This window comes from Dermacentor andersoni, chromosome 8, assembly GCF_023375885.2.
Source record: "Dermacentor andersoni chromosome 8, qqDerAnde1_hic_scaffold, whole genome shotgun sequence".
In the NCBI taxonomy this organism is placed as follows: Eukaryota; Metazoa; Arthropoda; class Arachnida; order Ixodida; family Ixodidae; genus Dermacentor; species Dermacentor andersoni.
In genome coordinates, this window is record NC_092821.1 from 92,752,244 (window position 1) to 92,764,272 (window position 12,029).

Genomic DNA, 12,029 nt, shown 5'->3' on the forward strand with positions numbered 1-12,029 from the left:
AATTGAATGCCGCACCGAGCTAACGTTGAGAAGGAATAGTGGGCATGTCAGGGGGCTGTCTATGGCTAAAGTTTAATGTTCGTAGGTTAATTACGAGCTTTATAGATAATTACTCACAACTCGTTTTCTCCCAACCCATTTCTTCCCGCAGTTAAAACGCGTAGAATGCTTTGTGGTGTCTTCAGAAACTAAAGGTGGCACTTAGTTAAGCATATGTAGACTTTGTTGGAACGCAATGGGCGGTGTACACGCGAAGTTTAACGTGTGTGGGTTATAGTTAAGACCTTCGACCTAAATTATTTGTGAAAGTGCTTGAAAGCGTTACACGTGTAGCTGTCATCGGCAATTTGCACGCGCTGCTCACCATCTGTAGCGTTGTCGGGAGTCCAAGAAGGAAATGAGGGCAGGTTGGCCTCCTTTTCTGTAAAGGCGCAAGGTCTCGCGTTAAAAGCGGTGTGACCACAGAGCCGCGGAGACAATACAGAAAGGTTGGAAACGCAGAGCCTATACGAAGGATGAATACACGACGTCTATGCAAATGTCTATACAAAGTATGCAAACACAAAGGAAACGCCATATCGGGGACTGATTTTTCGCCATGGAGGAAATATAAAGGAAACAACTCCGTTTCCTTTCCTTCCTCCGGGAAATAAACTGTCATTTGAACGTAACCACACATTTTCGTATGGGCAGGCGAGCTCGAATTTCTTGACTACATGCTCGTAGAATTCCTCATAAGGCCCTCACGCGTTGTTGTTAGATAGAGGGATTTAACGTCCTGCGAGGCTGCTCATTGGACAATGAGGGACGCCGTAGTGAAAGACCCCGGATTCATTTTGACCGCTTTAGATTCTTTACAGCGCACCAAAATATAGGCGCTGGATATGTATATATTTTTTTTGTATTTATCAAAATGCGATCGCTGCTACCGCGGGAATCGAACCCGCGATCTCGTGTTCACCAGCGCAACATCACAGCAACTTCGAGCCGCCAGTGCAGGTTTCATTACAGGTCTTAGCAAAATGCATACTTTTCAAGACGTAAGAATGGTTCAAAGCATGCAACGTTCTATCGAATGTGCTGTGAGAGTCACTGTAAGCGCCGCATGCAGCAAAACGCGTGTAAACTGCAGCATTGCCTCAGTGGCATTATTATTCAGCTGCTGAGACGCGAGGACGCGGGTTCGGTTACCAACCGCGGTGACTACATTTCAGTGGAGGCAGAGTACAAAAACGCTCGTGTACTTGGTCTCAGTGGCTCGTCAAGGAACTACCAACAATCAACATTGCGCCAAACCCCTAGACTACGGCGTTTCCTAGAGCCCTACTATTGCTTTTGGGACGTTAATGTCACTTGCGTCAATCAACCAACCAATCAAAGCACTAATGAGGCATCCAATAAACTTGTGTGCCCTGTGGTGTAATTACGGGCAATCCGTAAGGATGAGCCCTTCGACAGGTTAGTCTAAGTTTCCAAAATACCACCTGCATAGTTCTTCAACAAAAACAAATTCAGTGACAGAACAAATTAAAACCCAGGTTTCACGGTATTCAACGCGTTTGAACGCCTTTGTGCACGAGAAGCCAACCGAAAACGGTAAGGTTGAGTTTCCGCTCCCTTTGTAGTCTAGCGTAGTTCTAAATCAGTTAATAAGTGATCTCTGCACACGCTACCAACATTTGTAACGTCACGAGGAACTGGTGAGGATAATACCAAGGGAGAGGTTGCAAAGTGTCCCGACTTGTTCCTCGCTTTCACGTTCTGTCCGTCGTAACAAACATCTGCTCCCGATAAAACTTGCATATTCACGACAATTGCTGTTGTGTATAACCGACTAATGTTGTTTAACTTATATGTCTCTTCAGTGTCCGTTCGACTGTCGCATAATCCATTGCCGATCATCGCATAACTACTCAGATTTGACATCCTTTTATAGTGGCAGTTGCGTGAACATTTTCTGACACTAACTCACATCTCTGTTCTCTAAGGACGCTGGTGAAAAAAAAGCAGAAAAGAATACTTTGAAAATCCACATAAACAGCGCGATGTAGTTTGATACCCGTACAATTTCTTAAAAATGCAAGACGAAATTAATTTTCTGTCTCATTTTCTAAGGTTTGTCTACTCCCCATCAACTATGGCGCGAGCAGAGTGCACGCGCAATACTAGGATTACACTTCTTTCCAATGCGGGCTGAAGCGTGCAAAGCATGCTAATTGATTGATTGATTGATTGATTGATTGATTGATTGATTGATTGATTGATTGATTGATTGATTGATTGATTGATTGATTGATTGATTGATTGATTGATTGATTGATTGATTGATTGATTGATTGATTGATTGTCTCCAACGTCTCAAGTAAAAAGTTGGGCTACGAGAAACGCCGTAGTGCAGCACTCGGGATTCGTTTTGCTAACATTATTATAAGTTTATTTAATTAAGTTTCGCTTAAATGTTCCCGAGCACTCCTTCCGCTCTCCTCGAATTGCGATTGTCACTGCTTGGAATGAAACCAGCCATTTAGCCTTTTTTTTTTTTCCAAATCCTATGAACGAGAGCGGTTGTCTTAGGGCCTTGGAGGTATCAGACCGCGCTCTACCGTCTTAGAAAATCGTTCTTGGAAAATCAGAAGGACTGAATACACCTGCGTGTCATGATTTCATCCCGGCTAGAAATGTACACCCTCTCAGTGAACAGTGTTCTAAAACGCACCGACGAGAACGGCCCAGGCCAGGTACGAGGCACACACGGTGACCATGATGATGACCATGAGCCCCAAGATCACCGTCCACTTGTCATCGTGCGACGTCTGGCCTCTGGGAAAGGTACAAGCACGTACACGCATACACGCTGATACGCATAACAGTCACAGCTAAAGAACGCACATTGCACGAGGCTATAGCAAAGAAGGCATGTATATACTGGCGAATGCATGCTGCATAAACGCGTGCTGACGTCGCCAGCGATAGGTTAGTTCCGTTTTATTACATGAAACCGACCCGAGCGAATCGAGCCACGAGCCGGGCCAAGACGTTTCGACCTGATCGACAGCAACTATGTCAACGCGTTGGAGCTTTGGTCGAGCCAACATCGCAGCTCCAGCCTGCGTCGAGACGAGGCAGAGCGTGCGAACAGCACGCCCGGTCCTTCGATGCAGACTCGACCCGACCCAGTCCATCGCCTCCGCGACAACGCGACGAACTCGACCGTAGCGCTAACTCCACCATATTGACCAGCTATCGTTTATATAAGCGAGACATGCAACTCTCAGCCCGACAAGCCGCCTAGACGCACTCTTATAACGCCCTGTCACCACAGTGAAGGGTGAACGTGGTTGCATAATGATACGTCTGCCACGCGAGATTTCGTCGTGGAAGCGGGAAACGGATTGCTTAGCCGGGCTGGTTGACACATTTTAGAAAAGAGCAGAGTAAAAGGGCAACACAGGACACAGAAGGAACCACGAGTACAGGGAGGTATGAACCGAATGCCTTTCTACCGGAACCGGCATATAAGGAAATGCTTAAAGTGCACAGACAAGAAAAAATTATCATCATGATTCATGATTTTCTGACCCCGCGTTTCTTCCGGTTTCCTACTACACCCTGTTACATCTCTGGAAGAAATGCATTTCTGATAAACGCTAACGGGAACATCGATGGTACTCCCCACATATTTTGAGGACGTATTTGTCGAAAATGATGCTAGTTTCTTTTAAGTTGTATGCTACGTTTTATTTATTTATTTATTTATATTTATTTATAACGATGATTGGTTTTCCTGCATCCCAGACACACCAAAGGGTACAGGACCTAAGTGCGCGTGACGCCTGACTACGGCACTGACTTAATTACTTTTCTGCTTCAATTCCAGATTGAGGACATGAGTCATAAATAACTGCAATGTCAAGTGAAAATTTTTTAAGTCGGTAGCAACACACTGCGACAAGCATGAGAGTAATGTTAGCTTTTTCGAGTAATCCAGCTGCCACAATAGAAAAGTGTCAGCCATAGGAGATTTTTTAATCAGTCAATTTCCACTAAAGAAGTCACCTGGTACATAACTGTAAAAAAGTTATGTTGTGATTTAGCCTTAAATGAGAGAGAAATGCGTCAGCATTACGCTGCACTTCTTTGAGGTCTCGGATCCGTGACTTGAACAACATTCACCACACTGCAAAGTGCAACTCACGGTGGATCCGTAGCATACCACTGTGAGTTGCAGTGTACAGGCTGTTTTAGTGAACACTTTCAAAAATCTTTAAAAGTTTCCTGTGGCAGATATCACAATTCTAGTTGGTGAGCTGGCCTACTCGAAGCGGCTGACAGTACCTGCACAAAAAATTTAGATGCAAAATCGACCAATTACTAAAATTTCACTAACGAAGTTTTTCACTAATTTCATTATGGCCCATATTGCAATTTAGAAATTATAGCCGAGGAGTTCGCAAGGCGGATCCACTTGGAACGAATTTTCAGGATGACACGTTTCGAGATATAACTTCCCGAACTTTACGGAGAAATGCATTGACGTTCCAGTTAATTTGTTATTAAAACGTCGTTTCATGCACTGAAGCACACAAGTAACTGGAACAACAATGCATTTCTCCGCAAAGTTCGGGAATTTATATCTTGAAACTGGTGTCGTCCTGAGAATTCGTTCCAAGTGGATCCGCCTTGCGAAGTCCACTGTTATAATTTGTAAATTGCAATATGGGTCATAAGATAATTAGCTAAAAATTAATTAGTGACTTCTTGTTATTTAGTCAATTTTGTATTTCAATTATTTGTGCAAGTAGTGTCCGCCGCTTGGAATAGACCGGCTCATAAACTTGAATTGAGCTATCTGCCACAGGTTAACCTTTAAAAAATTTTGAAAGTGTTCGTTGAAACACCCTGTATATATGTACATACCTCTACCACGTGAGCGGCTTCCCACATTTAACACACATGCACTTTTTTTTCCCTTTCGCACTCCTCATACTGATGCATTAAAATACTAAGAAAATCTGCCTCACCTGGAAGTATCGGACCCTGAACTCCTCAGCGACACAGTCGGGGTGTTCGCCTCACTGCCTGCGAGTCGCCAAAAATGTTTTTTTTTTCTTTTTTTTTTTTCACGCGATCATACAGACCATTGCGCTTGATCGTAGACACAAAATGGTTAGATAACTCGAACGGACGATTCTGTGTGCGCTCCTGTATAGACCGCGCGGATAACACAAGTATTCATTGCTCTTCGAGCCGTGACGTCACTGAAGTGGACCGGCGGCCCATGCAGTCAAATACGAGTACATGCGGCGAAAGTGAAATTCAGCTAAGCCTATGCAGTCATGCTTTTGCGACGCCATGGGTGGCATTTGAAGCGTCGGTTCTGTACCAAAGGGGGGAAGCGGGGAGGGAGGGAGGCAAGGACAAAGTGTCAAAATGCCCCCCAAATTTTCGTCATCACTGTACTTCTCAATGCCTTGGCCGCTTTGCCGCCGCCCGTTCTGCACCAAGCAGAACTTGTTCTCGAGCTAACTGTTTTATACTTAAAGCAATAAAGCAATAACCATAGCATGCTACCGATATACCACCGATTGTCGCGTCAGCCAACTAATAGAACGCCACTTTTCCTATTACCACCACAGCCACCATAACAACAAGAATAATGCAGCCCTATAAGTGCTCTTTAAGCAAGACTGAATTAGTCAAACTTCCATTCAACCAATTTTTAGCCTGATTCGTCATTTTGAACGCTCCTTATAAGGCGATAAGCGACGACACGTGAAAGCGAAGTTTATTGGCACATCAATGAACCACTTGCGGGAGCATGCCCTTGTATTTAACTGGTACGTCTCAACATCTTCTAAACGCCGACGCTTGTGTGCCCTGGTCGCATCTATCTATTACCGACTGACCATTGTCATACAAACGCGCCAGTGTAACTGGCCTTTAAAGTAACGCTTGTAAAGAGACTGTGTTGAAAGGTCATGTATTTTCATTCTGTATGCGCCTATGTTTAAGCCGATATGTGCCACCTACTGGGCAACGCTCTCAGGTGACATTTGTCCTTACCTTGGTCTTGTTGCGTGTCTCATAGCGCTGGTATTAGGAAGTTTTAGAATAGCATCTCCAAAAGCTTGGGGCCCCAAAGAGCTTTGCGGCTGTTAGCGTTGGGGTACGCAGGAGTGAAGAGATTTAGAATAGGGCTTTGCGTTTGCGGATATCGTCTTGGGCTTGCAGCGCCATTACGGCGTCAAAGAAAAGGTATTATAAATATTTCATTAAAACATACCATTTTATGATAAGAAGAGTAATTTTGATTTTCATGCATCCGTGTTTAATTACAATTTAGAGGTTATTCCATTAGCGTCAAGCAATTAATTGCGCTTAGTTTTGAGTAAGCAACTTTATGTGCCCTCATCAGCCAAGCCGTGTTAGGCCTACGAGCTATGAAATCGACAATCCAATTCGGAATCAGTGGCGTCTAACGAATCAATATTCTTAACACATTCTAGTTGAGTGAAAACGATAACCGCAGCCACTTCTCCTAGCTTGCGAACTTCACGCGTTACCACGAATCGAACCAGTTTGCTGCTAGGTTAGAGCCGTCGCTTCAATGGTTGCGCCATGTTCTTCGACGCAAAGCTTTTGGGGCAGCGTTTGGGGCTCCCGCTAAATCAGTGAAATAGCGTGCCCGACGCAAAACCCAAACGCAGATTGCGTATCGCGCATGCGCAGTGGCTTCGACGCTATTTCTTCGAGGCCCCAAACGTTTGTGGCCCCTATTCCAAAACTCTCTATTACCTGTAACACTCAGTAGCAAGCGACAGATGCATAGCAAAAATTACAACGCATTGCAGTAAATAGAAAGCGGCTTGCTTCAGCTTAAATCTGAGAGAGTTGGTATGAATTCATTGTGGGAAAAAAGCGCAACAATGGCGCAAGAAACAACTGCGTTGCCTTTGTGTCGAAGCGCTTGTGTTATTGCTTGCCTTCTTTCGTCGACGACTTAACTTCTTGCGCCCTATTTTTTCCAACGCGAATGCTACATATAAATATAAAGCGTTCGCTCACCTTCAGGCGCGCTCTTTGATGATGACGCCGATGTTGAGCCCTTATTTTGGCGAAAATCAAACTGTCCATGCTTTTTTGTGTCCATCTTGCGCTAACCGTTCTCTTCTTCGGCGGTGAGCGAGAGCACGTGACCATGAGGCCAAACATGATGATGCTAGTCCTCAACTACGCATCATCATCATCATATGCTACCTACGTGCGCGACACGGAGGAATAGGCTGAGTCGGGTGGAAGGAGAAACCATCGAAAAATTGGCAGTTTCGCCTGAAGGCGAAGCACTGTAAGTCGAAGCAAGGTTTTCAGCATTTCACCGAAGGCGTCTCAGAACTATGAGGAACGCCGTCAGAAGTCTTGCAGGCGTTGCCCCTCGATGGTGAACGAGATGAGGCCGAAGGAAAACTGTCGGCGCTTGTCAGCGCCCAAAGAAAGGATTTGGTAGATTCAGCGTTTCAGAGAGTTTCACTGGGGAGGGCCAACCTTTCCTTGCGTCTTTGACGGACGGTGAAGTCGAGGGGGGCCAATCAAACGCGCATCGGCCAGCTTGTAGCGGCGTCAGCGCTGGAAAAAGGACGTTATTAAAGCGAAAGCTTTACTGGCCGCGAACTTGCGATTTTGCCGTAGCGGTGCTCCGAGGAGGCACATTACGTCAGAAAGCGCGCCTTTTCTCTCTCTCTCTCGCTCCCTAGTCACTACTGCGCATGCGCCACTAGTAGCACCGAGCCACGGGCGTTCCGCCGCTGCGCAGCGCCACGCCTTTTCTCCACCGCCGTTTGGTACGACGTCACACGCGTTCCTCCTCGTTGCGCTCGCCTCCGCTCGCTTCGCCAGCTGCGTCGAATGCCTGATAACATGCCGGAGGATTGAAATGCAGAGCTCGCGTGCGTGGCATCCACAGTTGAGGCGGCAGTATGGACGGCGACAATTCTGATAAGCAGGAGGAGGCCGGGAATCGACATCGGCACGAGATGAAGAGGAAACGAATCGCCCAGGAAGCAGACGAACAGCGCGCCGAACGACTGGCTAAACGCCGCAACATAGCTAGACAACCAGACTAACTTTGACTTGCAATCAAGATTAACCAAGGCTAACCATGCTATGCCTTAGCTTTCGCTACGTATATCCTGGCATAGCCGAGCTAAGCCACTGCCAATTTTTTGTCGTTCTGAGTGGTCTTGTCAGTTTCGCCGCAGTGCGCAGGCCATGAACATAGACGGTATGGAGGCTGCCCTTCGAACCGTCTATGTTTACTTGCGTGTTTTGAATGTACCGTGACTCTGGTAATAACACTTTTCGGGTATTTATCTCTGTCTGCACCGCCACAATATGTAAACTTCAACAAAGACACCCGTGAAAGGCGTGAAAGACGCCGCACGCATTGTCGTCAGCAGCACAATACGCCAACTGTCATGCCGCTCCACAGTTTAAGAAAATATGGCCGACGATTACGCTTCTTGGTAATGCGATATTTGAGCGCAGCTGCTGCTACCTTATTTCAACAACAGGCAACCGCATACAGAACACGCAGTGCCGAACGGAGGTGGTTCTGCGTCTCGGATTAGGCAGCACCCACCGCGACCCGCCGCTCCGGCGACGCGCCATATTATAGTGGATCACCGCCGCGGGAAGGGGGGCATTGATTGATTGATTGATTGATTGATTGATTGATTGATTGATTGATTGATTGATTGATTGATTGACTTTTATTTTTCAGTTCTGCAGAACGCGTAATTAGCTTGTCGCGGGCCGCTCCCACGTCGGGACCGACAGGCCTATAGCCTGCCAGCCGCATCGGGGGCCTGCTGGACGGCCCAACGTTGCTCAGCCAGGAGTGGGTTGCGGAGGGCCGCTTCCCACATGGATGAGCTGAGGTCAGAGCTTGTTATAAAGATACATCCCCAGAGCATGTGTGAAAATGTTTGTCTATCCCCGCAGGCAGGGCACGCGTCATCAGGGTGAATTTCCGAATATATAGCATGTAACGTGAACGGTTTGGGATAGGTCTCTGTCTGCAAAAGTCTGAATGTAAGTGCCTGAGCCCTGGTGAGTCTGGGGTGAGGAGGAGGGTACTCTCGCCGCGATAGATTAAAGTGTTTAGTAAGCCCTGGGGTGCGAGTGCCGCGGTGCGGGGAAGGAGCCGGCCACGCCCACCGCTGAAATTACGCTCCCTCTGTGCTAGAGCGAGCTGTGGAGCTAGTTGCTACCAACCTCCTCGTTTGACCTCGCTGTCCGGCTCGGGCGGCACTACGTTTATCTAATAGGGAAAGAGGGTGAAGCCCAGAGGCGCCGCTCACACTGTCGTCACGTGAGGCACGTCACACACCTGTGTACCCGCGGTGCGGGTAACATGATCACCGGGTGCGGACTGGCCTGGGAGTTGACAAACACGGTGTCGCTACCACATCTCGCGATTGCTTCTCATGTAAGTGTTCGCATGTGTCGTTATTAAGTTTGCGTAGGGCCTCAGCGTAGAAAAAAAAATATCATCGTTGTAGAAAGGACGCGCCACTTATCTTTCATAATATGATCACTGTCAACTGCAGTAAGCGATTCTGCCTAGCCGGAATTGCGCGTGCAAGGCGCCGTCACTTTCTGCTGTCCAAGATATGGGCAATGCCCTATGACACCAGGTTTTGCCTTTGCTTTGAAGCAGTTCTTCAGTTACTGCGAATATCGGCAGAATAGGGACGTTTAGTTTTTGGGCATAGAAGTGGTTGTCTAATATAGATAGTGTATACGAAGAATCATAAATGATAATGCAAAAAGAAAGAAATACAAGCAGAGAAGTTCATTCCAGAACGATACCCTCAGTACAATAGAAAGCCACTTAAAGTTCTTTTTTTCTGCGTATCGCTTGTGAAATCTTTCCAAATTATTTTTTTTCTTTATTGTGTTTCTTTTTTGACGACGGGGGCTGGGGCACAAGGGTCTGGTCTATCCCGCATTCTTTCTTTTTTTTTTACAAAAACGTTAAGATGTAACATACAGGTGTAACATCCCTTCAAATGGTCATATTTCCAGCTGGACCCGACGCGGCAAGTGAATGGCTATGGCGTTTCGCTACTGAGGTCGGATTCATGGGTTTGATTGCATGCAGCGGCGGCCGCATTTCGATGGGAGGCGAAGACTTAGATTGAGGTTGTCAAAATAAATTCGTAGTGTTGCACTACTGCGTTTCTCATTACCGTATCGCGATTTTGGCATGTAAAACCCCCATAATTTAATTTATGTTTGCGTACTGCCAGCTGGCCTGGACTGGCAGGTATATTCATTCATCTATATTTACCTTGTCACATTGTGAAGACCCCACGCAGGTACATGTATGCTAGATAAGGGAAACAATATACCCAAGTGAACGTCTCGTAAACCTTTCCAGCTTTGCCGTGCATTGAAAAAAAAAAGAGAGAACAAAGGGGGGGGGAGGGGGTGAAAGGAGGTAGATGTGATGCTTCATTGTATCGGTTCTGGAGGGATACAGTGATAAGGAGTGTAGTTTTCACGAGGCGGGTGTATCGTTGCTAGAGCCGTCAAGTAATGATTAGGGTGACTGGCGGCCGACTGTCCGTTGTAAGCGTAAGTGAGCACTATGAAGGATTATTCTGGGAACGCGAACGCCATCTGCACAAAGCCGCCACTTTGGTCTATTGGCTCCTTCGAACGCATCACTGCATAGTTGCAACAGCTATGTGCAACAGCTATGTGAGCGAGAAGCGATGGGGGCAAGAATGAAAAAAATTGAAGACAAATTCAAAAGTATCATAAGGCTTGTACAGACCTCTATGTGCTTATCTCTGTCTCCTAAAATCGAAACCCTCTGTCTCTGAAGCAAACATTTCAGAGGCGCCCTGTACACTTGAGGATTCCTGACAAAGTCAGGATTTATCTTTTGCTACGTGCTCAGCTTCCAAATAGCGGTAGCAAGTTTCATGCGGAGAGTGGCTGACAAAGCCTCTCCTTAAGACACCTTTCAAAAAGAGAGGCGCAAAGGATCATTAGAAATCAAGATGCGGTCCTTCAATGGGTCAACTAACTGAACAATATGCATGTTTTGTTTTTTTGTTTTTTGTCCTGCAGTCAAAACGAAAATATAAACCGCCGTTCCGAAGAAGTGGTCCAACACGCTTAAACAGAAAAAAATGGAGACTGGCGTTTTCGACCTGGCCGACCTGAGCGATGCCCGAGGACCATTTACAGGGGAGAAAATAGATTACCGCTTGCCGTGCACCAAGACACAATATCAGACGTGCCAAATCCTCCAGCACTTGTCAACCTGGAATGAATTCCTCTGTCACGTTGGGCTCGAACTGCGAGAAGTTCCGGAGACTGGCGGCCGACTGTCCGTTGTAAGCGTAAGTGAGCACTATGAAGGATTATTCTGGGAACGCGAACGCCATCTGCACAAAGCCGCCACTTTGGTCTATTTGCTCCTTCGAACGCATCACTGCATAGTTGCTTTTGACGTCAGCGAGGACATGGCAAGTGAGTACGAAGCACTCCTGTGTGACGCCCTGCAATGCAACACTTCCATCCTTACCCTGAGGCTCCTCGTGAAGAGAATCGAGTCACAGAATCAACTTTGGTCCGCCATCGCTTCGCTGACACACCTCGATGAACTTGAAGACACGGCTGCTGAAGCATGTCCAGCGACGCTTGTAGCGTCGCTGTCAAAGCTTATTCTAACGACAACGTCACTGACTGTTCTGCGAATTCCGGAGTTATGTATGCACGGACAACATGCGGATATGCTATTGAGAGCCATCGGTGTCAACTGCTCATTGAGAGATCTCTCATTGCATTGTTGCATCATAAGTGATGCCTCTCATTCATGCCGAGACGAGTTCGCAGACTTCCTAAAGAATTATTGCTGCTTAACGACCTTACAGATTTATGGAAACGGTCTTCACTCCGAACGTTGCTTGGCTTTTGTTCTGGACTGCCTGCTGAGCAACAGGACACTTACTAAGGTG

The 12,029-nt window shown here is 46.7% G+C and overlaps 1 protein-coding gene across 1 annotated transcript in view; it reads right to left on the bottom strand.

The window, feature by feature from the left end:
• Nucleotides 1–7,256, bottom strand: part of LOC126529340 (uncharacterized) — a 45,247-nt gene extending 37,991 nt beyond the window's left edge. The window contains exons 1-4 of the mRNA XM_050176943.3: nt 7,066–7,256; nt 5,022–5,079; nt 2,717–2,820; nt 365–421 (exon numbers count right to left, since the gene is read on the bottom strand). Of these exons, the coding sequence (XP_050032900.3) occupies nt 365–421; nt 2,717–2,820; nt 5,022–5,079; nt 7,066–7,150 (304 nt within the window). The 5' untranslated portion in view covers nt 7,151–7,256. The remainder of the gene's footprint in view (nt 1–364; nt 422–2,716; nt 2,821–5,021; nt 5,080–7,065) is intronic.
• Nucleotides 7,257–12,029: the final 4,773 nt, after the last annotated feature.